The sequence below is a fragment of the Grammomys surdaster genome, unplaced genomic scaffold, assembly GCF_004785775.1.
Source record: "Grammomys surdaster isolate TR1022 unplaced genomic scaffold, NIH_TR_1.0 125863, whole genome shotgun sequence".
Lineage (NCBI taxonomy): Eukaryota > Metazoa > Chordata > Mammalia > Rodentia > Muridae > Grammomys > Grammomys surdaster.
Window position 1 is genome coordinate 2,965,913 of NW_021620689.1, and position 26,212 is coordinate 2,992,124.

General features: G+C 44.2%; 1 protein-coding gene across 1 annotated transcript in view; it reads right to left on the bottom strand.

Annotated features, from left to right (window-relative positions):
- Positions 1–26,212, bottom strand: part of Rhbdl2 (rhomboid like 2) — a 44,910-nt gene that overhangs the window by 4,236 nt on the left and 14,462 nt on the right. The window contains exons 2-6 of the mRNA XM_028790180.1: positions 17,266–17,525; positions 13,199–13,347; positions 10,119–10,231; positions 3,492–3,592; positions 1,444–1,504 (exon numbers count right to left, since the gene is read on the bottom strand). Coding sequence (XP_028646013.1) covers positions 1,444–1,504; positions 3,492–3,592; positions 10,119–10,231; positions 13,199–13,347; positions 17,266–17,505 — 664 coding nt within the window. The 5' untranslated portion in view covers positions 17,506–17,525. The remainder of the gene's footprint in view (positions 1–1,443; positions 1,505–3,491; positions 3,593–10,118; positions 10,232–13,198; positions 13,348–17,265; positions 17,526–26,212) is intronic.

A 26,212-nucleotide genomic window follows, 5' to 3' on the forward strand; every position in this document is an offset into this window, starting at 1 on the left:
TCTCTCTCTCTCTCTCTCTCTCTCTCTCTCTCTCTCTCTCTCTCTCTCTCTCTGTGTGTGTGTGTGTGTGTGTGTATTTATGTGCCACAGTGCCTGTGTGGAGACAGGAGGACAGCTTGCAGAAGTCAATCCTCTGCTTCCACCATGTGGATCCTGGGACTTGAACTCAGTATGTCAGGGTTGGTGTCAGGCACTTTTACCTACTGAGATGTTCTATCAGCCAAGCTATTGATTTTAATAGGAGGATCAGGGAGCTCTCTAAGACTCCTTCACTAGGTGGAGCAAGCATGCTGATATGTAAAGCAAGACTCCTGCAGAGTGAGGAGCAAGCATGAAGTCCCTGAGGCAGAAATATCCCCTCAAACCAGCAAATCAAAAGCACTTAGGAACATCTGTTTTATTTTACTTGAGATGGGGTTTCACTATACATCCCAGGCTAGTCTTAGACTTAGTGAGCCCAAACTTGAGGGCATCTTCCTGCCTTGGCCTCTGGAATGCTGGAATTATAGGCAGGAACCATGATACTTGGCACCAGAAACTTATTAAAAAATAAATTCTCTGGATCACCCTACACAGGTGAATAAAAAACTGAGGTCAAGAGTGAGCCTCCTGTTTTAAAGAGACTTCCAGCAATTCTGGTGGGACCAGGCAAGGAGCTAGGGAGTGATTGATACTCAGAGGCCTTCTGAAATAGGGACCTTGACATATGACTTTGACATCTGAGTGACAGGAAGACTTTGAAGATTTGGGGCCTGGATGACATTAATCTGATGAGATTTTTGGTTTGCCTTTCTTTTAGGTGCTGAGAAAGGATCATTCTGGTTAGGTGGAAAATACGAAGCAAGAACAGGAACAGAGAGAACAGATAGAGGGCTGCCTTAGCAAGCCAAGTGAGGGTAATGGTGCCATCTTCTGCATACAGAAACCAGGACAGAGACTGTGGCTCTAACTCACTTGGTGGGGCGCTGGCCTGCAATTGAGGAGACCCTGGGATGGATCGCTGGCACTGTATAAAACCAGGTTTAGGTATGAGAGCATAGGTCTGTTATCTTAGTGCTCAGGAGGTGAGGCAGGAGGATGAGGAGTTCAAAGCCAGCCTGATCTACACAAACTTATCTCAAACCTGCCACTACCACAAAAGTTGAAAATTTTGAACTTTAGGAAGAAGATAGATTATCTTAGCGGTTTTTAAGCTGTTCCTATGCAGACAGAAGTTGTATATGTCCTGACATTTGAAACAAGAGTCTGAAGCAGAAAACGTTAAGTGAAGCTATTGTGAGAGGCGAGACACGCAGAGCAAGCACATCCAGAGCTTGTCCCAACACATCACCAAGGCTCCAAAACCAGTGGACCATTCTTCCCAAGGCTAGACTATCCATCATCCCTTCAGATGAAGACTGAGGATAAGACTGAGGGTAAATAGTGTCCGAAAAGTTCACTTACCTATCAGAATGATAATGAGTAGTCTGACGATTCCAAAGGCAGGAATCATTTCTCGAAAATGCTGGGGAAAAGACAAGAAGAAGAATACGAGCTGTAGGCCACGGGGTCCCAACACCATTTCTTCTTCATTTGCTTTTCCTTTCTTCTTTTTGCTTTGTTTGGTTCTTTGTTTTTTGTTTGGTTTCAGGTTTTTGTTTGTCTGTTTTATTTTTCAAGACTGGGTTTCTCTGTAGCCCCCGCTGTCCTGGAACTCACTCTGTAGACCAGGATGGCTTTGAACTTACAGATCCCTGCCTGCCTCAGTCTCTCAAGTGTTGGGATTAAAAGTGAGGAATACCACACACAGTTTAAAGCAATGTTTATGTGTCAAATATTGGCAAGGCAAACCATAGATCCAACAGCCAAGTTTTAAAATGCATCAGGGAAGGCCAATGCTGTTATACTTTGGACCACAAAACATAGTGTTTAATTTTATAATGCAAATGACACAATTTCATTAGCCAGTAATTCAATGCAAATAATATAAAAATCAACATTTAACAAATCAATAAATGGGCTGGAGAGATGGCTCAGCGGTTAAGAGCACTGACTGCTCTTCCAGAGGTTCTGAGTTCAATTCCCAGCAACCACATGGTGGCTCACAATCATCTGTAGTGGGATCTGATGCCCTCTTCTGGTGTGTCTGAAGATAGCTACAGTGTACTCATATAAGCAACATAAATAAATCTTTAAATATATATATATCAATAAACAAGGAGCTAAGTCTGTAAAATATATCTAAGCCTTTCTGGTTAATATTCTTTAGCTATTTCATCCTTTTTCCCAGTAGTAGTTAAGAAAGATTTAACTAATGTCTGAGCATTTCTTTCTTTCTTTCTTTTTTTTTTTTACAATAACTGGAAATGCCAGGAATAGACTATTATTCTTAAATTATATTTTCAAAATCTTAGTGTGTCTATATGTATGTGTGTGAATGCAGCATGCATGAGTGTGCATGCATATGTGTGTGTGTGTGTGTGTGTGTGTGTGTGCATACATGGCTTGCATATGGAAATCATAAGAAAGTTTCTCTCCTTCCATGTGAGTCTAGGAGATTGAACTCAAGTATTCAGGGCTAGTGGCAAGAGTCTTTACCTTTTGAGTCATCTCACTGGCTTTAGGATGTGAGATATATATATATATATATATAACATATATGTGTATGTATATATAACATATATAGTATATATACAGTATATATCTATATATAGATATATACTGTAGCTGTCTTCAGACACACCAGAAGAGGGCATCAGATTCCATTACAGATGGTTGTGAGCCACCATGTGGTTGCTGGGATTTGAACTCAGGACCTCTGGAAGAGCAGTCAGTGCTCTTAACCAGTGAGCTATCTCTCCAGCCCTAGGATGTTGTTTTTAATCAGACTTTAGTTCCCTAGGAAGAAAGTTTATTGTTTGAAAGGGGAGGGAGAAACGAGTCCATAAATCAAAATGCAGACTGCCTAAGCAGTATCCTGGTGACATCATGGCACAAAGAGGCTATGACAGCTGGATGGAGGGTTTTCTTTTTCTAGTGGCCAAAAAATTCTTAATTCATAAGAACTCAGTAAATGTTGATAAGTCAGGACTCCCCAAGTCAAGCCACTATTCATTTATAAAGAAAACAAAAACAAAAGAAATTCAGGAGCTGGAGAGATGGCTTCAGGGGATCTGGGTTCAAGTCTAACACCCACACAGTGGCTCACAACCATCTGTGACTCCTGTTCCAGGGGATTGCCCCCCCCCTTGTTTTTGACTGCCACAGACTCCAGGAATACATGTGATGCACATATGCTCATACAGGAAATACTCACATAACATAAAATAAACACATCGTTCTTTTTAAGTCCAGAAATGGGGCATGGTGGTGCATGCTTGTAATTCTGGCAGGTACAGGGTCAAAGATCCGAAGCCAGGTCAAGGTCATCTTCTACTATTTATCAGGTCCCAGGCTAGCCTGGGCTACACGAGAGACCCTGTCTCTAAAACTTCCATTCCCAAAATTCTTACCACTATAACATTCATAAAATAGCCTCCCATCAGTGCGTAGACTCCTCCTGAAGCACCCACAAGACACTTAAGTGGGTCAAAAATGGAGCTGGCCAGGGAACCTGGAAATATAAAGTACAAAAGATCAGACGGAACTGTAAGAATTATGAATGAAATACCAGCACTTGGGAGGCAGAGGCAGGTAGATTTCTGAGTTCGAGGCCAGACTGGTCTACAGAGTGAGTCCCAGGATAGCCAGGGCTACACAGAGCAACCTTGTAAAAAAAAAAAAAAAAAAAAAGAATTATGAATGAAGTATGATTTAGAAAAACCACATCTTGCCGGGTGGTGGTGGCATACGCCTTTAATCCCAGCACTTGGGAGGCAGAGGCAGGCGGATTTCTGAGTTCGAGGCCAGCCTGGTCTACAGAGTGAGTTCCAGGACAACCAGGGCTATACAGAGAAGCCCTGTCTCAAAAAACCAAAAAAAAAAAAAAAAAAAAAAGAAGAAAAAGAAAAAAGAAAAGAAAGAAAGAAAAGAAAAACCACATCTAAAGTAAACATATGCAAAGTTTTGACCATTTTCATATTAGCAAGCAACAACTCTGCCTTGCCCTTGTGTGCTGTAGATTCAGGCATGCAGCTTAACTGCTCCAATATTTCTGAAACATTAAACATTGATTAGAAATGCAGAAAAAACCAGGCAGTAGTGGTGCATGCCTTTAATCCCAGCACTCAGGAGGCAGAAGCAAGTGGATCTCTGTGAGTTCAAGGACAGCCTTGTCTACAAAGATAGTTAGTTCTAGGACAAGCCAAGGCTAGACAAAGAAACACTGTCTCAAAAAAACTGAAAGGAAGAAGAGGAGGAAGAAGAAGAAGAAAAGCAGTAAAACAGAGACAGATGCTCAGACCCTGGAGCCAGAATCACTGAGTGACTTTGGGACATTATTCAACCTCTCATGTGTGTAAACATGGAAATATTAACTAAGCAGTCCCCAGTAGGCTGAGAGGGGAAGTCAAAGAGTTGATAAATATATCATACAAAAGCATTGCGTGTGTGGTGATGGGTTTCATAGCCTTGCTAGCTATTACTTCACCTTCCAGTGAGGTGGTTCAGCCAATGAAAGAGCCTGCTGCCTAGCCCCATAACCTGAGTTTGATCCTTGGGACCCATGTGGTGGAAGAAGAGAGCCAAGTTGTCCTCTGACCTGTACAAGGGTCTACACACATACATACCCACATATGGAAAAATAAGTAAGGGTGATCACCAATAAAGTAAGTGTGTACAACAGATGTTCTTATCTCCCATAATTCTAGAAAACTGCTGTACCCACTGAGCCATCTCATGGTCTGGAGGTAGCCTCAGAATCCTTCTTAGCAAAAAGTTCAATCACATTCTGGAAGCAAGATGAAACTCACTTCCCAACCCAGTGTTAGACACCTGAGCCAAAGAATACATCATGAACATTAAGAGGTCTTCTCAAAACTTCTTACTATTACTACTTGGTATCTTCCTCTCATGACCTTTCATTTCTTAGGATGGGATACAATCTTTGTTATGTGTAAAAAAGAATGTCTCGGGGCAGGAGAGATGGCTCAGCTGTTAGAAGCACAGGCTGCTCTTCCAGGGGACCAAAGTTTAGCATGAGCATAGTGGCTCACAACCACCTATTACTTCAGTTCCAGAGGGATCTGATGCCCTCTTCTGGTCTCTATAAGTATTGCATGCATGTGACGAACAGAACACCCAAACACATAAGATAAATCCGAGATGTGCAGAGGAAGCACTCAGGAAGGAATGACTTCTCAGGAGAGAGTTCTCTGTCATGAGGAAAGGAGGGGAGGCAAAGGAGAGGGAGAGGGGGCGCAAGAAGAGGAGAAGAAGAAATATGTCCTCAAGGTGCATACCATGGTACCCTCAAATGTATACATACACTAAATAAACACATACATAAATAGAATGAGAAGTTGGGCATAAAAGCACGTACTTTTAATCCCAACATAGGAGACAGAGGTCGGAGGACTGCTAAAATTCAAGGCCAGTCTGATCTATGTCATGAAATCCTATTAAAACAAAACAAGAATATACCACAGCATATTCACCAGATAATAAATAAAAAGATAATAAATAGATTTTTTGTTGTTTTTTGTGCGTTTGTTTGTTTGTTTGTTTGTTTGTTTGAAACAGGGTCTAACAATGTAGCCTTGGGCTGTCCAGGAATTCGCCAACGTGCTATCTATGTAAAGCAAAGTGGCCTTGTACTAACAGAGATCTGCCTGCCTCTGCCTCCTGAGTTGTTGGGATTAGTGTTCTACCACACCTGGGCTGATAACTTTTTTTTTTTTTTTTTTTTTGGTTTTTCGAGACAGGGCTTCTTTGTGTATAAGCCTGGCTGTCCTGGAACTCACTCTGTAGACCAGGCTGGCCTCGAACTCAGAAATCCACCTGCCTCTGCCTCCCAAGTGCTGGGATTAAAGGTGTGCGCCACCACTGCCCAGCGATGATAACTATTTTTAAAATTGAATTAAAGTTTAAAATCTTTCCACACAGCAAATTACACGCTGAGATGGCTTTTTGCTGGCGTGTTTGTTTTAGTTTTGGATTTTGACTGAGTATCTCACCTAAAACAAGTTATTTACAAACTTGCTGTGGAGTAGAGGATGGCCTTGAACTCCTGATCCTCTTGCCCCATCTCCTTCGTGTTAGGATTATAGGCATACACCCTGCTTCACTGCTGAATCCTAAGAATCATTTAAATAAGAAGTAATGGCCAGGGTTGAGCATGAGGCTCAGTGGTAGAGTGCCTGCCTACTGTGCGCAAGGCTGCTTGATTCCCGGCACCACTGCCTCTTTCCAAGTGATAACAATCACTGCCTAGCCCTCACCATACGCCTGACAAGGCTAAGACACTTTCCTACTTGCTGTATGAGGGAGAGCTACTTTAGTGCTAGGTGAGCAAAGACATTACGAGAGAACTGCCCTCTATGAGGATGTGACTGACTCAGTGGGAGAGAGCAGACTGAGGACTTCCCTGGGCTCAGTCTCCAGCAAAGGAAGGAAGAAGGGTTAGGAGGGAAGGAGAGAGGGAGGGAGGGAAAGAAGGAGGGAGGGAAGGACAGAAGTGGGGAAGAAGAAGGAAGAGGAAGGAGAGGAGGAGAGAGAACCATGCTTCTGGCCACTGTGGCTGATACTGCAGTCATATACATATCCACATACATATGAATAATTAAAAACAAAATAAGCCTTTTAAATTTTTAACAAATCTAATCTAATCGTCTGTAAAAATCATAATATACCATGACCAAGTGTCGTCCCAGGATCAAGCTTGGTTTAACACTGGAAAGTCAGTTAATGCCACTCTCTACATCACAAATCAAAATAGAGAAATTATACAGGAAGAGAGGAATGAGAGAAAGAAGGGAGTGCAGGCGTAGCTCAGCTACGGTCTTGACCAGCACGCATGTGAGAAGTGGCTCGGTCCCCGCTAAACCAAAACCCAAGAAGGGAATGAAAGGCCAGATTCACACAGGGAAGAAATATCTGCACGTCTTATCTAGTTACACTCCAGAAAGAATGTGGACCAAAAATGTAGATGATTTAAACAAACCTTTAGTAGAGACGACGGTACAGTGGCAGGACAGAGTCATTATTAGGAACGCACAGTTAACCCACTCAGTCATTGCTAGGCACATAACAGATAGGGTACTACAAGAAAGACTGGCCATACTGAACTACGAGTCTATGAAAGAGGAGAGGACATAAAATGCTCTGCTTTACTGTCATATGCCCTACAAAATGTAGATCCCAGGACCATGTCCCCAGAGAGTCTGGATCAGTAGGTCTCGTGGGAACTGAGAGGCTCTAGGTATACTGAGCTCTCCCGGTGATTCTGAGCACCAGTCAGCTTTGGGATGCTAATCTGGAGGCAGACATCTTGGTCTTTAATGTGCTCCTGTGAATTTATAGAAAGAATTCTAATGGTCAGAACTGGTCTGGCTCCAACACCCTGCCTGAGCAGTTTCTTCTGATGCTGACATTGTGGGTCGGTGGGCACACCTCACAGGTAGCCAGAGGAAGGATGGTAGGGTGACATTGCCTATGGAAAAGTAAAGAGAAAAGGCAAATCAGGGAAGGCAACTCTGCCAGGTAGGCAAGGGGTACAGCATTCTTGGTGTCTTGGCTTTCTTTTGACCACTGTGAATTGCTGTTTCCCAAACATGATCCCAACAGCGGTGGGAAGCACCGACCTGAATAGTAAGAGAAACCTGCCAAAAAGTGATGGCTGAAATCACCAGAGGATGTGAACTAATTGTTCCCATTCTCCTGCAGGTGCTGCCCTGGTGCTGGGTAGAGCTGAGGCTACACATTGACATCGAGCCATGAGCAGAGAGCGAATGTGTAATAGATGCAGGAGGCAGGCAAGCCCACACCTCTGCATTCGAGAACAAAAAGATGCATGAAGAAACAGACAAGATGGAGAAACGCGATCCCAAATGGTAGGTGGGTGTCTGATAAGGAACCAAGCCTTGTCACTAAGCCCTTTCAAAGTCCTGTGTTTACTATAGCTCAAGACTATCCCGCTGTCCACAGTGCTGCCACTGCACCCTACCATCCAGGCCCTCCAGGAATTCTCTCAGACAGCGGCTGACAAACCTCCCATCAGCTGAAAGGAAGGAAGGAAGGAAGGAAGGAAGGAAGGAAGGAAGGAAGGAAGGAAGGAAGGAAGGAAGGAAGGAAGGGGAAAGGAGAGGGGGAGGAAGGGAAGGAAGGAAGGAAGGAAGGAAGGAAGGAGGAAAGGAGAGGGGGGAGGGAAGGAAGGAAGGAAGGAAGGAAGGAAGGAAGGAAGGAAGGAAGGAAGGAAAAGAAGAACAAGAACAATAAGAGGAGGGGAAGGAGGAGGGAGAGGAGGAGAAAGAGGAATGAACATAATTGAGTTGAATTGTAATCCCTAAGCCACATACATGTTGACATCCAATTCCCAGGAACAATATTTGAAATCCAGAGATTTTATTTGAAAATAAGGCTACATGGGAAAGGAAAAAGTTAGCATCAGGTGTGGTGGCTCTTGGATAATTTTATGTCAACTTGACACAAGTTAAAATCATCTGAGAAGAGGGAGTCTCAATTAAGAAAAGGCTTCCATAAGATTGGGCTGTAGCTAACCATGTATTTCCTTAATGACTGATGTAGGAGGGCCCAGCTCATTGTGGGTGGGGCCATCCCTGGGCTGATGGTCCTGGGTTCTATAAGAAAGTAGGCTGAGAAAGCCATGAGGAGCAAGTCAGTAACCAGCATGCTCCATGGCCTCTGCATCAGCTTCTGCCTCTGGGTTCTTTGAGTTCCTGTCCTACTTCCTTCAATGATGAACAGTGATATGGAAGTGTAAGCTGAATGAACCCTTTCCTCCCCAACTTACTTTTTGTTCATGGTGTCTCATCAAAGCATGCCTGTAATCCCAGCACTTGAGAGGCTGAGACAGGAGGATCTCATATTAGAGAGTTCCTGGGCAGCTTGAATGATGGGACCAGTCTCAAACACAAAGATGGGGAATGTGGCTCAAGAGAATGTTTACATAGCATTCAGGAAGCTGCTGAGTCCCCAACACCACACAAACCTACAATCAATTCCCTCACTTGGGAAGTAGAGGGAGGAAGATCAGGAATTGAAAAGCATCCTTGCCTATTAAAGGCCAACCTGGGCTACAAGAAACCCTCTCTCAAAAAGCAATAGGGAATGTAAAAACAATGTAGATACCCTTCAGGGAGTGAACAGCTAGACATGACCATGACACAGAACTCTGCTCAGCGAGGGAAAAATAACCGCGTGCATTGCAGAAACAACACAAATACATGAGAGCAGGTTAGTGCTTGTCGGTGGTAAGGGAGGTGGGAAGGCAGAGGCTGGCCCATGAAAAGGCAGAGTGAGGGCCCTTCGGGGTGTTGTGGGTACTTACTATCTTGACTGCATGACCGTGAACATCTTGGCTTTGTTGTTGTGTTACAATGTACAGGATAGCAACATTGGTGACAAATATCCAAACGTAGTTGGGGCCTTAAGGTAGTTCCTATAACTCATGTAAACCTATAGCTTTCTCAAAATTAAGATGTGTGTGTGTTTGCTTGTTTGTTTGTTGAGACATGTAAGTAGCTCCGGCTGTCCCAGAACTTGCTATATAGGTCAGACTAGCTTTGAACTCACAGAGATTCACCTGTCTCTCTCTCTCTCCCAAGTGCTGGGATTAAAATTGTGCACCACATCCAGCAAATTGTCTTTCTTAAATGCAAAGCTGGCCATGTTCCTTTCCAGAATCATTAGTGTAGTATATCAGAGGCTTCAAGATCCAAACACTAAGCTGCTTATAATTTCCAGCTGTGCAACATCTCTCGGAGACTGTGAGATATTTAAGGACAGCCACTGTGACTTATCTTCTTGTGCTCGTGTTATCTCTAATATCTAATCTCCAGTTACAGTATCTCTAACACTTACTATAGTCCATAGCATATTACATGACATGTATATAATATGCAACGGTGCAACAAATATTGACTTCAATTTTTAAAAAATGTCCATTGTAAACATCTATTACCTTTGGTTTCGATCCTAAGAGCCCAGAAGTGTTTGTTTGGTGTTGCCCTCAGAACACTGACCTGCAAGCACTCCTGCCAGGTACACCAGCCCCACTCGGAGGCCTTTGTGGACCATTTCCAAAGGAATACCCAGGGCAAGCTGCATAAAAAGGTTCCCCACGATGTGCTGGACTCTGCAGAGACAAACATGGGTCAAAAGCCAAGCAGCACGAAGTTGTCATTGGGAGATTTGCATGTGATATTTCTAGTTAGGAAATTGCTAGAATGTTATGTGAGAGAAAGAGAAGGGTTGGGGGGAATGCCCCTACGGTAGCCAAAAGAGGGCTCCAGATCCTTTAGAGCTGGAGTCACAGAAGCTGTGAGTCACTCTGCATAAGTCTTAAGATCAAAGCTGCAGTTCTCAAAATTGAGCAGCAAGTGCTCCTAACCTCGGAGCCATCTCTCCAGTTCCTATATTCTAGTTTTTTCAAAAGAGGCAACTCTTTAATCTGTTTTGCTGTTATTGTTTTGTTTTTTTTCTCTTATCTATTTTTATTGTTGTTGTTTTTGGGGTTTTCTGTTTGTTGTTGTTGTTTTTTGAGGAGTGGGGTTCAAGACAGGGTTTCTCTCTGCAGTAGCCCTAGCTGTCCTGGACTTGATTTGTACATCAGGCTGGCCTTGAATTCACAGAGATCCACCTGCCTCAGCCTCCTGAGTGCTGGGATTAAAGGTATGTGCCACCATTCCTGGCTCTCTTATCTGTTTTTTAAATAAAATCTCACATGAAGCTTCAGTATGTAAAACAAATAAAAGTCTTTTAGAACTATAAATGTGAGGCTGGAGAGATGGCTCAGAAGCTAAGAGCACTGACTGCTCTTCCAGAGGTCCTGAGTTCAATTCCCAACAACCACATGGTGGCTCACAACCATCTGTAATGGGATCCAATGCCCTCCTCTGATGTGTCTGAAGAGAGCGACAGTGTACTCACATATATAAAATAAATTAATAAATCTTTAAAAGGAAAGAAATATAAGTGTGTGTTGTAAGTTCTACTTTACAACAATGATTGCAGCATGAAACAAAGACCAATGAAGCTGATTTAAAGAATGAAGTCAGGTATGGTGGTGCACAACTTTAGTCCCATTTCCTGGGAAGCAGAGGCAGATGGATTTCTATGAAGCTAGCCTGGTCTTCATATTTAGTTCCAGACCATTCAAGCTACATAGTGAAACTCTGTCTCAAAAACATTTTGTAAAATAATAATAATAGAACTTGAGGGCAGGGGCTGAAGGTCAGAGGGAAGGCATAGCACTTGGTTGCTTAGTACACATGAAGCTCTGGGTTCTGTACTCAGCACCAAGTCCTTGCTTGCACCCTGTCCTGTATGTCTAATTAGCCACTGACCAAAAATGTGATTTAACCAGGGTAGGGTGAGTCACACGGGTGAAGCTCAACTCACCTGATACCACAGGCCTCCCCCCAAAGAAATGAGATAGCCACAAGCTATTTACTGACCACAATGGACATGGGGGACCACAGATGCTGATTTTTTTTCCTTGAGACATATAATCTATGCTGGCCTTGAACTCCTGACCCTCCTGCCTCTACCTCCCACATAGAGAGACTGCAGGTATGTACCATGAGCTGGTGCTGAGCAAGATCTGGAAAGGCTCTCACATTTGGGAAACTATAAACAAAGCCTGAAGGTGGTAGGACACATCTTTAATCCCAGCATTCAGGAGGCAAAGGAAATCAGATCTATGTGAGTTCAAGGCTAGCCTGGTCTACAGAGTGAGTTCCAGGACAGCCAGGGCTACACAGAGAAACCCAGTCTTGAAAAAAGAAACAAAAAAGAGAAAAGAAAAGAAAGAAAGAAAATTGGAAGGGCAAACAGCCTCTCCTGTTCGTTACCTATCTTTCTTACTTTGCTCCCTTCTTTTATTTGTGAGTGAGTGTGCGTGTGTGTGTTGCCTGTGAAGGTGTTGTATAGTTGCACCAGGATCTTCTCTATCATTCTCTTTGTACCTTCTTCCTTTGAGGCTGGGTCTCTCCTGAATCTGAAGTGTGCTTTGTTCAGCTAGACTGGCAGCTGGCAAGCATAGCAAGCTTCCTGTCCAGCACTGGGGCTGCCGACACATGAGCCCATGCCCTGGGGTGGGCACTCTTTGCCCCGAGCCTTCTTTCCAGCTCCATGTGTACTGCTTCTCTATACTGTACACACCTCCTCATGCTGCTATTTAACTGATCCACAGTCCCTTACATCAGTCGAAACGCTCACAAGTTAATTTTTTACAGAGTGTGTTTGGGGGAGGCAGTCTGGTGACTCAGTTCGGCTTCTTCATCACCTAAATGGAGCACTGGACAACATCCAATAAGTAGGGTGACCTACTCTTGGTTTGATAGTGATCTGGTCTCATCTCATTAATATCCCTTTATCAATACCAGAATTAGACAGTTACGCAGACCATAGCACTTCTAGCTTCCAAGGGGACCACTGTACATGCGACAGATACACACAAATAAAAATAATAATGATCATAACAAAAGTTCCAAACACATTAGTGGCTATTTGGGTTTCGTCCTTCACTCCCCTGTCCCCTGACAGGGTTTCACTATGTAGCCATGGCTGACCTGGAATTCTGTAAAAATCAGGCTAGCCTTCAATTCAGAGATCCACCAGCCTCTGCTTTCCTAGTGGGGGATTCAAGGAGTGCCCCACTTCTCTCTGCTGTGTTTTTTTTTTAATTTTAAAATCTTATTATATTTGTGTGTGTGTCTGTGTGTGTGAGAGTGTGTGTATGCGCGCGGACACGTGCGTGCATGTGCATTTGTGTAAATGTCAGAAGACAACTTGCAGGATTCAGTTCTCTCCTTCCACTTTATGAGATCTGGGGCTTGAACTCAGGCTGTTGGGTTTGGCTGGTTTCTTTACCCTCTGTGTCATCTCTCACACACACCCTGGTTTTGTTTGTGTTTTAAGACAGAGTCTGGCTATGTGGCTGGCTGGCCTGAAATTCTATATGTAGGTCATGTTGGCCTTAAGCTTGCCATGATCTTGCTCTGGCTCCCCAGTGCGGAATGTCAGGCATGCACCACCTTGCCCAGACTAACAATTACTTATGAACGCTTTTGACAGCATTGACTGGGCCATCATTCCTTACCCTGCATGGACCAGCATGTATGAGATAAACCTCCAGGCTTCCTCCCTCTTCTTTGGGCAGTACGTCAAGGGACTTTCCAAGATCCTCATGTCCAGGGTGATCCACTGCTTCTGAGGCTTCCAAACCGCATAATAAATAAACACAGCCAGCTGTCAGGGAGGAGCGATCATGCATGTTAACCAACTCTCTCAGAAGCTGGGCCCCATTAAAACCCACGAGCAGTAATTGTGTCTGAGTGGTTAGCTCTCTGTGGGCTCAGAAGATGTTGAAATTGGATCTCTCCACCATGCCCCGCCAAGGTCATATGTCCTCATGATGAGCAGGTGTTAGACAAGATTGTAATGATGACTTTCTGAGTCCCTGTCTCCTGGCTTCTCTGACAGTCTGATGTCACTGTTCTCTAGTGCCCTCCCTGATTACACAGCCCATGTCCCTCACTTTCCTTTACTTTATCTTCACAGCCCAGAAGCCTGGTAGACGACCTTACTGAAATGATGAAGACCAGCGTCCCGGTGACATCATGTGATGTCATTTACCTCATGATAGGATGGGAATGATGTCATGTGACATCCTTTACCTCACGATGTGATGGGAAGGCACTTTACCTGTGCCTTTCTTCCTCTACACTCCCAACTCTAATCTAAGCACGAAAAAACCCTCAGACGACCCCAGACGAGGACACTCTATAAGGTACCTGGCCAATATACTTCATCTTTATCAGGGTCTTGATAGACCACTGAGAAGTTGTCATGAATCATAGGAGCCTGAGGAGGCAGGACAACTTAATGCAGTGTGAAACCCTGTATTGGAAGGACCAGAGGATGAGAAAGAGGACATTAGTGAAAAACAGAGCAAATATAAGTCTGGAGTTTAGTTAATAGTGCAACTTCAGCCTCTTGAGTACAAAATATGAAATCCAAATGCTCCAAAGTTTTTAATTTTTGAGTACCAACATGACACTTCAAACAAAAAGTTTTAGAAATCTAGAGAGATGGCTCAGGGGTTAAGAGCACTGGCTGATCTGGAGTGTATTAAAAAAAAAAAAAAGGAAAGAAAAAAACAAACAAACAAACAAACAAACAAGTAAGAGCACTGGGTGATCTTCCAGAGGATCCAGGTTTGATTCCCAGCACCAACATAGTGCTCACAGCCATCTCTAACTCCAGTGACTCTAATGACTTCTTCTGGCCTCTGAGGGCATGAGGCACACATATGGTGCACAGCTATTATATGCAGGCAAAACACCATATACATAAAAAATAAAAATTTTAAAAGCAAGTTTGAGGTTTGTGTGTGAGCCAGTGTTCATGTGTGCACACATACATGTGGACGCCAGAGGTCAACCTCAGGTATCCTCCCTCAGGTGCTACACACTGTGCTTTTGGAGACAGTCTCTCATTGACCTAAAGCTCAAACAGTAGGCTAGGCTGGCTGGCTAGCAAGCCTCAGGGATCCACCTATCTGTCCCCACCTCCCTAGTGCTAGGATTTAAGCACATACCACCACTTCTGGCTCCTTTACATGGGCTCTAAGGATCAAATTCATGTCAATATGCCTGCATGGGACGTTCTTTACCGAGTCAACTATCTCCTTAAACCTAACATTTTAAATTTGGGAGCACTAAGTCTATACAAATATTTCAAAATTGGAACTGGAAATATAGCTAAGCCATTAAGGGTACATACACTACAACTGGAAAGGGCCTGAGTTCAGTTCCTGGCATCTATGTTATACAGCTTACAACTGCTTAACTCCAGCTCCAGGGAACCCAGCATCCTCTTCTAGCATCCACGGGTACTTGTACTCACATGCACAACCCTCCCCATTCCCACACACATATACACATAATTAAAAACAACTCAGAAATATTCTGAAACATGGATGCTGAAGAGATGATTCAGTGAATAAAAGCATACTGCTCTTCCAAAGGACCAGAGTTCAGTACACATATCAGGTAGCTCACAACCATTTGTAACTCCAGCTCCAGGAGGGATCCAATAACTCTGGCTTCTGCAGGCACCTGCACTTACACACAATTAAATAATAAATATAAAAAAGAAAAAAAGAAATATTCATAATCAGGAACCACTTCTGATGCGAGCATTTCTGTTAAGGGCTACTTGGCCAATGATATACCAATATCAATGTTTTAGATCTAAGAAACTTTGGAGCTATGTAATATTAACAATGGAAGAATTAGGGACTATATTCTATTTTTTGCAACCTTTCTTTTCTTTTTTCTTTGTTCCTCCTTCCTTCCTTCCTTCCCCTCTCTCTCTCTCTCTCTCTCTCTCTCTCTCTCTCTCTCTCTCTCTCTCTCTCTCTCTTTCTTTCTTTTTGACATGGTTTCATGAATCCCAGGCTGGCCTTGAACTTGCTATGCAGCTGAGGGTGTCTTTTCTTGAACTTCTCCAGTCTCCAGTTTCCAAGTGCTGGGATTATAGGTGTGTCCCACTGTACCTGGTTTTACAAGACCTTGGAGAGAGAGCATGCCAGGCAAGCCCTCTCTCAATAAGACAGTATCTACAAGTGGCCCTCCTGTATGAGCCAGCTACTCTGGCACCTGCTCCAGGACCTCATTGTAGGGAGCTCTGTGTGTTCTCAGAGCTCACAAAACTCACAGCTCTCAGAGCTGTGCTGTCTTATTCATAAACATGTGAGCATCTCCCATCATTCTCCAGCGTCTCCCTCATTCTCACATATATACTCAGAATGATATATCCAGATATACCATTTTCTATCGATTGTATTGTCCATCTATTAACTAAGTAAGTAAGTTAGTTGGTTGGTTGGTTGGTTATTCACTAGTTAGTAAATTACTTAGTTATAGCATCTCACTATATAGCCTAGGCTAGCCTCAAATTTACTATGTAGCCTAAGCTCCCTTAAACTCAAGATCCTCCTGCTTCAGCTTCCAAGTTCTGAGATTACAAGGTCATGCCACCATGCCCATGTGAGATCATTTTTCGAGATGAAGATGGTATTTAATTTGGTACCCCTTTCTCATCTTGTAGCTGAGTTCCACACAATCAGATGAAAGCCTTAATAGAAAAAGACTGCTTTTGATGAGGAAAAGAATTATACTTAATAAGCGACCTTGAACTCAACACGAGGTAGGCGGGGTCTCTAGCCTACCCTGAAGATTGTGGAGCTGAAACCTCCCTCAGCCTATTGATTCTATTCTGCTGGGGAGCCCCAGTTACTGCAGTCCCTGACACCAAAGCTGGGGCATTAGTGAGAATTAAGAGGATTGTTCTAGGGACATCCTAATGCCCCTGAAGTCATGTCCTCCAGGCAGCAATTTCTCCTAAGTCCTCTGTCTACAAGAAAAAACTTTATATCACAAAGCACAGGAGGGGCCTAGCCCTTCCCAGTCACAGAGACACACCCTTGGGTGACTCATCCTACCTCTCTGAGCTTTGCCCTCCTTCTGGAAACCAAGAAAGCTAAGCAGGTCATAGTCGAGAATATATCCCATCCACCCAAAGTAGACACCCACAGAAGATGCTACATTTTCCCTCTGAAAGCTCAGGCAGCTGGTGACTGTTCTAAATATATACCCCAGACTGACCTGACCAACCAGTCTATTTTGTTTCATGAGATAAAGCCGAACACGGTGGTGCATGCCTAGAATCCCAACACCCAGGTGACTATGACAAAAGGATTATAGTGAGTTTGTGGCCAGCCTGAGCTACATAGTGAGTTAGAGGCCAACCTGGGCTACAATGCCAAATCCCATCTTAAACGAATAAAATAAAATAAAAATAAGAAGGCTAATTTGCAGACCCAAAGTTCCCTGTTTTCTTAAAGACCACACCAGCTAAAATGAAATGAAGCTTATGAAATCAACCCCGGGCAGCGGACTTTCGTGGATGAAACCGATCCCTGGGTTGGCAGTGACTGGACAAATCAGCTCAGGAGCTGTGAGTGGGCGGAGGCTTCATGCATGCTACCCTTATCCCTCTGTGCTCTCTTCTTACATGGTTTCTTCTCTAGGTAGGTTTTGTCCCGACTTTGCAGCCTCCAGTCTGAAGTGATAGGAGGGCCCTCACCAGGGCAGTGTTTACCTCAGCCAGGCTGATGAGGATGATGAACAGGGGCGGTGGGAAGCAGTTGGCTCTCTCCATGTATGTTCTTCGGGCTGGCTCAGGAAGCATCCAATTGGAGACAATCCTGTGGACTTTTCTGCTCCTGGGGACGTCTTTATCTTCCCCATCCCCTCTCATTTTCTCCTCCTCCGGTTCTTCCTTTCCGTCTCTCTCCATATTCAGATTCACACTCTCCAGCATCTCGTGAGCAGCAGCCATTGTCCTGGGCCTCCCTCCACCTAAAACAGACCTGAATGTGAATGTAGGGAAGACAGGGCCAGCCTTTGGTTGCAGGCTGTGGTTCTTTCCTGGACTCTTTGGAAAGCTTTGTTTTCCCGGTCCTTCCTGTTTATAGCTAGGAGGCAGCTAAAGATCATCACAATGGCCTAAACCTACTAAGTGGCCCCAAGTCAGATTTCAGGTTTTCACCATATTTTTTTAACTGTTTAAATATGCAGGGATTCGGGGCAGGTTTCTCTCTCTCTCTCTCTCTCTCTCTCTCTCTCTCTCTCTCTCTCTCTCTCTCTCTCCTACAAATCCTAAAAATAAATAAATAAATAAAATAAAGGTAATTTAATTTTTTTAAAAGCAGGGAGTCTAATGCTCAAAGACCCTAGGGATGTAGTAAACTCTGTGTGTTCTTTTCTTTATAAAATCAACAATAGCCGGGCGGTGGTGGCGCACGCCTTTAATCCTAGCACTTGGGAGGCAGAGGCAGGCCGATTTCTGAGTTTGAGAGTTCGAGGCTAGCCTGGTCTACAGAGTGAGTTCCAGGACAGCCAGGGCTACACAGAGAAACCCTGTCTCGAAAAACCAAAAAGAAAAAGAAAAAGCTGAATGTGGTGGTGGGTACCTGAAGTTCCATCAGCTGAGAGGCAAGAGGCCAAGGACACCCTCAACAGTACTGTGAGGTTCAAGCAAGCCTGGGCTACAAGAGACCTTATATACACAAGTAAGTAACAGAGCAGATGAATAATTGAATACATTTATTTAAATAAAAATGCATATTCATGAAGTTGAATGACCAAATTTAAAACACAGTTTGGGGATAAAGATCTACCTCAATTGGCAAAGTGTTTGTGTAGCACATGCAAGCCTTTGGGTTTGATCCTCCAAAACCATCTAAGCTAGGTGTGCTTGCTGTCCATCCCAGCACTTGGATGGTAGCCACAGGAGGAGAAATTCAAGCTTTCTCTGCTCCGCAGCCGACTGGAGGTCACCCTGTGATACGTGAGACCAGGCCCAAAACAATAGTGAAGAAGCATAGTTCCAGCTGAGTGTGGCAACGGGGCCTGGAGGTCTATCACTCAGCAGCCTGAGGTGGGAAAAGCACTTGAGCTAAGCCCAGGGGTATGGCATCAGCTAGATCTATCTCAACAACAGCAAAGGCAAATTCTTTCATGTATCCGATGTATGGGCTGATGTGTGATACCTCAAGCAAGTCACACACATTGAGCTCCAGATTACTTTTTTAAATCTATGGTAAGTAACATGAAACTTGGGCTGGTAGGATGGCTCAGTGTCAAGCCTGAAGACTTTGGATCAGTTCTTAGAACCAACATAGTAAAAGAGAGAATCGACACCCCCGCCCCCACCCCCAAAATAAATAAATGAATGTAAAATGAAAATTGATGACATGAAACTATTTTAACCACTTTTTGGGGGTTTTTTGTTTGTTTGTTTGTTTGTTTTTGAGACAGGGTTTCTCTGTGTAGCCTTGGCTAGTCTAGATCTTGCTCCGTAGACCAGACTGGCCTTGAACTCACAGAGATCCGCCTGCCTTTGTTCTAGGATTAGAGGCATGCACTACCACCACCCAGCTTTTATTTTACCAATTTTTTTAAAGGTTTGTTTATTTATATATTTATTTTATGCACATGAGTGCTTTTTCTGCATGTACACCTGCATGCCAGAAGAAGGCATCAGATCACATCAGCCACCATGTGGTTACTGGGAATTGAACTCAAGACCTCTGGTAGAGCAGTCAGTGCTCTCAATCACTGAGCCATCTCTCCCGCCCTATTTTAACCATTTAAATCATACAATTTAGTGATACTGAGCATGCTTACAATGTTGTGCAATCATAGGCACAATCTGGGATCTGGTTCCAAAAGGTTTTTGTCACCCTCCACAAATAACAAACCCATTAAGCAGTCACTGCCCTGTGTAGTCTCACTCTAGTCTCTTGAAACCACTACTCTGCTTCTGTGAATGGACAATGTCTGGACAACTCATGGTTTTCCCATGTTTTTAAGAGGCATCTATGTTTTAGCATGAACTAGAATTTTCTTTATGTGAATGAATATATTGCATTGTATAGGTACTTCACACTTGGGATATCCAGGCATCTGTTGATAGGTAAGTTGTTTCCACTTTGCACCTATTGTGAGTAAGCTGCCAGGAACATCCCTGTACAAGGTTTTGTTTGAATGCCTGTCTTTAGTTCTTTGGTGCATATAACCTATGTGCTGAGTGGAGGTAACTCTAAGCTTGACTTATTAGGTGGCCCTCAGAATCCATTCTGAAGAAGAGATGAGAGCAGATTGGGGGATGACTTTGGCTAATTGTATAAAAGACAGCTGGACGATATCTGGCACACAGCACGCATTCCATAGTCATTCATTATTACTGGCAATGGATGGGTGTGTAGGTGTGTAGGTGTGTGGGTGGATGGATGGATGGAAAGGTGGATGGAAAGGTTGAACGCAGGGCCTATTTTCACAAGCATTTTACCAACATAGTAAAAGAGAGGATGGAATCCAACTGATTTCCAGATGGAATCTTTTTAAGCACAACTCCATGTTACAATGGGTTACACTTGGTGAACTCAGGAAGAAAACAAATTCTTTTGCCTTTCTTTTCTGAAAGTAAAGTCTCTTTCCTACTCCAGCCCCTTCTGCCTTTACACTCACAGATGACCCAGAGTCAGACGCTAAATTCATATACAGAGTAGCTCTTCTATTATCTTTTCTTAAAAATTGATACATTTTTCTTTGAGATATACATTTACTTTGAGAACAGCAGAATGGAAAGGGGGAGAAGGTTCTTGCTAGGTAGTCCAGGCTAGACTGAAATCATTGTGTAACCCAGGCTAGCCTTGAATTCACAATCCTTCTGCCCTTCTGCCTCAGCTGCTTCTTAAAACTGGCAAAAACCCGGGCAGTGGTGGCGCACGCCTTTAATCCCAGCACTTGGGAGGCAGAGGCAGCCTGGTCTACAGAATGAGTTCCAGGACAGCCAGGGATACACAGAGAAACCCTGTCTCGAACACCCCCCCAACCCCCCCCCCAAAAAAAAACCTGGCAAAACAGCAGTGAGGACTTAAGAGCAGCACCTTCTAACCATAAATACTAATGCATTTAAATCAGCTCAGGTTAGTACTAATGCATTTAAATAAGCTTGGGGTTAGGAAGTAAAGTGCTTATGCACATGAGCGTGTTGTGGAGTAGACCCAGCAATGCAAACAAATAAGTTTAATTAGGACTTATTACCCTCCTAGGGAGCAGCCCCATTATAAATTTAATTACCATAGATGATCGTTGAATGAGGGAATAAAATTCCACATTGTTGACAATGCAACTTTACATTTATAAAAGGAACCAGAAAAATAAGGATGACGTGTGTGTGTGTGTGTGTGTGTGTGTGTGTGTGTGTGTTCTGATTAGATTCTCAGCCGTCTTGACACAAGCTAGAGGAACTTCAATAGAGAAGATGCCTCCATAAGATTAGCCTGTGGACAAATCTGTGGGGCATCTTCTTGATTGATGATTGACATGGGTAGGCCCACCCCACTGGGGGTGTTGCTACTCCTGGGCAGGTGGTCCTGGGATGTATAAAAAAGCCAGTTGAATGAGCTGGAGGAAAAAGCCAGTAAGCAGCTTCCCTGCATGGTCTATGCTTTGGTCCTGACTTGAGTTCCTGTCCTGACTTCCCTGAAGGACTGTTAGCTGTATGCAGAAAGAAACCCTTTCCTCCCCAGTTTGCATTTGGACATGGAGTTTTACCAGAGAAATAGAATCCTAAGATATGTTCTTAGGTTTTCTCTTCCTTCATTTCCATTAGTTTTCACCCTCACCCTGTTAGCTACGTAAATGCCTGTGTATATGCCCTGTGATGGAGAGACACCGGACCCACGTGGAGGAGCCATGACTGTACACGAGTGAGGCGCAAGCTGAGGCAGCCTTTGGAAGGCAATCAGGTGGCCTCTGGAGACCTAAAATCAGCTGTTGAGATGGTTTGGTGGATAAAGAAGTTTAACACACAAGCCCGGCTACCTGGGTTCAACCCCTAGGACACACATAGAGGAGAGAAGAGAGAACTGACTACAGAATTGTCCACTGACCTCCACAAGCACATCATGGCACATACACAATGGTAACATAAGATTTAAAATATTAAAGTGTAAGCCAGGCCAGGTATGTGTGGTGGCACACGCTTGGATTCCCAGCACTTGGGAGTCAGGCAGGTGGATCTCTGTGTCTGTGAGACCAGCCTGATCTACAGAGGTTTTTTGTTTTTGTTTTGTTCAAGACTTTCAAGAAAATACTTCTAGAATTCTACCCAGCAAAGGTATCTGAGTGATTCCACAAAACTCTGTTCCAAGAATGTAAAATGCAGAACTATTTACAATTATTAAGAGGCATAAACAACCCAAATAGCCTTTCCTGGAGATGCTGCATGTATCTATGTACACCGTAAACGTGGCTGGTGCCCGTAGGCCAGGCAAAGGCATCGGGTCCCCTGGAACAGGGCTACAGATGGTTGTGGACCATTGTGTGGGTGCTAGGGAAGTAAAGCTGAGTCTTCTACAAGAGCAGTAGCCAGTGCTCTTAACTGTTGAGCCATCTCTCTAGTCCTGGATGCTGTGTTTTATGACAGTTCTAACTCAGTTGTTTTCTTTTTGTTATTGGTTTTGCTTTTGTTTTTTTTTGACAGAGTCTCCCTATGTGGCTCTGACTGTCCTGGAACTCACTATGTAGACTAGGCTGGCCTTGAACTCATGGCTGCCTTCTCTGCCTCCCAAGGGCTGGGATTGAAGGCTTGTGCCACCAAGCCAGGCTTTTAGGTCTTATTTGTTTTACAGCATACATCATATCAATTTTTCCCTATGTAGGGCCTCAGAAATCAAGTCCAATCTAAAGTGATTCATTTTGCCCTTGCTTGGGTGCAGGTTGTGTGTAAATTCCATGGGGTCTGGACAGCTTGTAGAAGCACAATTATTAATTAATTAATTAACTTTGGTTTTATGAGACAAAGTGTCCAATAGCCCAGGGTCTCCTATTGCCATTAATTTGCTATACAGCTAAGGCTAGTCTTGAACTCCTGATCCTCTTGCCTCTGCCTCCCAGATGCAGGGATTAAAGGTACATGCCACCACAGCTGGCTAGAAGCCTCTTTTAGTTGAGCAATGTATTTTCAGAGGCCTAACAAAACCCAGCAAAAGCCCTCAAGGCAAAGCAGGTGGCAATCACCTCAGCATACTGTAGTCTCTCTGAGATACAAAAGCACCCACAGCTATCCAATTGCCTATTCGGTCACTCCATGACCATGTCACTCAAGTGGATATTTACTGCTCTGACTGTTGCATTAGTCATTAAGCAAAGATCACAAGGGCTCCTGGCATTTCCTTTCATGTCGGCAGGATACACCTAATGTGCTGCCAGTTTCTGCTGCCTAGTCTTTGTTGAAACGCCTCCCCCCCCCACACACACACACATGTACACTAAGATCAAAACTGGATGGGAAGGTACTGCTGTGTTCTCACCCTGCCTGTGGGAACAGCTGGGTGGGCAGTTAGGCTGCCTCCAGTCTTTTGGTTTACAGCAGAGCTGTTCTCCAGGTAACCTTCGCCTCAGCCTTGTAAATGTGGGGATTATGGGCACACACCAACAATCCCAGCTAGCAACACTCTCTAAGAAAAGTATAAACACGGGTGGTAACAGATGCCCGTAATCCCAGATCTCTGGAGGCTGACAAGGAAGATTGAAAGCTCTGACCAGCCTGATTTGCATAGCAAGACAGTCTCTCTTTTTTTTTTTTTCTTTTTTTTTTTTTTGGTTTTTCCGAGACAGGGTTTCTCTGTATAGCCCTGGCTGTCCTGGAATTCACTCTGTAGACCAGGCTGGCCTCTGCCTCCCAAGTGCTGGGATTCTTTAATCACCACTGCCCAGCACAAGACTGTCTCAAAAACAAACAAAGAGCTAGCAAGATAAAATCACTTTCAGGGCTAGCCTGAAAATGGGGGATTGATTATTCCTGGAACCCCTCCCTTAAAAGTGGGACCCGAAAAAGGAAATCTGAGCCAGATGTGGGGGGCCCAGGCACTTAGGAGGCTGAGGCAGAAGGGTTGCAGCTTCAGTGTCTAAGATATATTCTAGTAAGACTATCTCAAAGGTAAAACAAAGTTTTTTTTTAAAAAAAGACTTGGGCTGGAGAGATGGCTCAGTGGTTAAGAGCACCGACTGCACTTCCAGAGGTCCTGAGTTCAAATCCCAGCAACCACATGGTGGCTCACAACCATCTGTAATGAGATCTGATGCCCTCTTCTGGTGTGTCTGAAGACAGCTACAGTGTATTCATATATAATAAATAAATAAATCTTTAAAAAAAAAAAAAGACTTAAGATATGGAAAGCACTTTCTTCCTTTGGGACCTCACCTGGAAAAGGTAGGACTCTGTTTACCCATAACAGCTGCCTTAAAGATAAATAGCTAAACAAGGGCCGGAGAGGCAGCTCGGTGTTTAAGAGCACTGGCTGCTCTTCCAGAGGACTCAGGTTTGATTCCGAGGACCCATAGGGAGGCTCACAACATCTCTAGCTCCAGTCTGGCATTTTCTTGTGTCCTCTGCAGGAGTTCAAGGTCACCTTGTCCCAAACAAACAAATATAAAAAGGAAACAAAACTTTACTAAAAGATAAACAGAGACATGTCTAACTAACCAAGTGTTTCTTTTCTTCCTTGGGACCTCAGGTGCTGCTATTAGGTCTATCAAGTATTGTCATCAGTACTGCCGAGCGTTAGCACCACCGAGCGTGAGCACCACCGAACGTGAGCACCGCCGAGCGTGAGCACCGCTGAGCGTGAGCACCCCCGAGCTTGAGCACCCCCGAGCATGAGCACTGCCGAACGTTAGCACTGCTGAGCATTGGTACTGCTGAGCGTTAGTACTGCTGAGCATTAGTACTGCTGAGCATTGGTACTGCTGAGTGTTAGTACTGCCTGAGCATTATAGCACTGCCGAGCATTAGCACCTGCCGAGCGTTAGCACTGCTGAGCATTGGCACTGCTGAGTGTTAGTACTGCTGAGCATCGGTACTGCTGAGCATCGGCACTGCTGAGCATCGGCACTGCTGAGCATCGGCACTGCTGAGCATTGTTTAACCTGAGTATTAATTCTTCTCAGACAATTTATTTCAGAAACAACTTTATCTCTGTGCTTTTAGATTCATCTAGGGACTGAAATGGAGTCACTTCAAACTTTCTGGCCACAATTTAACTTCAGGAGACATTATGTAACATACTGTGAACTGAGACAGTCGAAAGGTGGCTGGGAAGAACATCCCTTGCTGACATCCAGGATCTCTTATGAAACCCCCTCCTTCCCTTCTCCTTTCTTTCATGCCAGGGGTTCACATAGGCAAGTACTCTCTTGCTGAGCTGTCACCAGACACCTTTTTTGCTTATTGATTTTTAATTTTGATGTTTTGGTTTTCGAGATGGTCTCTCTATGTAGCTCTGGTTGTTCTGGAACTCCCTACAACTAGACTGGCCTCAAACTCCCAGAGATTTGCCTGCCTCTGCCTCCCTAAATGCTGGGATTAAAGGCATGCACCACCACACCTGATCCTACTAATATGCATTTTTAAAAATTGCACTTAAATTTTTTATTTAGTGTGTGTCTGTGTGTGTCTATGTCTATGTGTGTACCTGTTTATGTGCGAAGATGTAGACATGCTACAGTGTACATGTGGAGGCTGGGGGACAACCGTGAGTGTTAATCCTTTTTTTCCTTGTTTTTGAGGCAGTGTCTCTTGTTTACCGCTGTTCAGTAAACTCCAGCTTCCAGAGGACTCTGCTAGGATTACAGACACCTACCAGCCCATCTGGCTTTTCTTGGGTTCCAAGGATCTGAACTCAGCTGGTGACACTGTTATGGCAATCCCTTTTTCCTTCTGAACCATCTCCCTAGCTCTCCATCTCCCCTGAATCTGGATTTGTCTAGGCTGGCTGGTCATAATCATCAGAGATTAACCTAGCCCTTCCCAATGCTGGGATTATACCCTGTCTCCACTGAGCCTAGCTTTTTAATGTGTTCAGCAAGCCCTTTATCGACTGTGTATCTCCCTAGCCCCTCATCTCCCTCTTGAAGAGTAAGTCCTATGCTTGATGACATTCACTTACAACTTCCAAAGCTCTTCCTATACCTAAGAGAAACACACACAGTGGACCTATGAATATCAGACATCCAAAGCATCACTGAATTTGACATTCTACCCAACTCCATCCAAAACTTTTATTTGAGGCTGAAGAAAACCCGCTGCCACCACCACCAACAGCAAAACAAAACAAACAAACAAACAAAACTCACTTTCTCAGGCCTCCTTAATTTTCTTTTTTCTTTTTTTTTTTTTTTTTTTTGGTTTTTCGAGACAGGGTTTCTCTGTGTAGCCCTGGCTGTCCTGGAACTCACTCTGTAGACCAGGCTGGCCTCGAACTCAGAAATCCACCTGCCTCTGCCTCTGCCTCTGCCTCTGTGCCTCTGCCTCTCTGCCTCTCTGCCTCTCTGCCTCTGCCTCTCTCTGCCTCTGCCTCTCTCCTCTACCTCTGCCTCTCTCCTCTGCCTCTGCCTCTCTCCTCTGCCTCTGCCTCTCTCCTCTGCCTCTGCCTCTCTGCCTCTCTGCCTCTCTGCCTCTCTGCCTCTCTGCC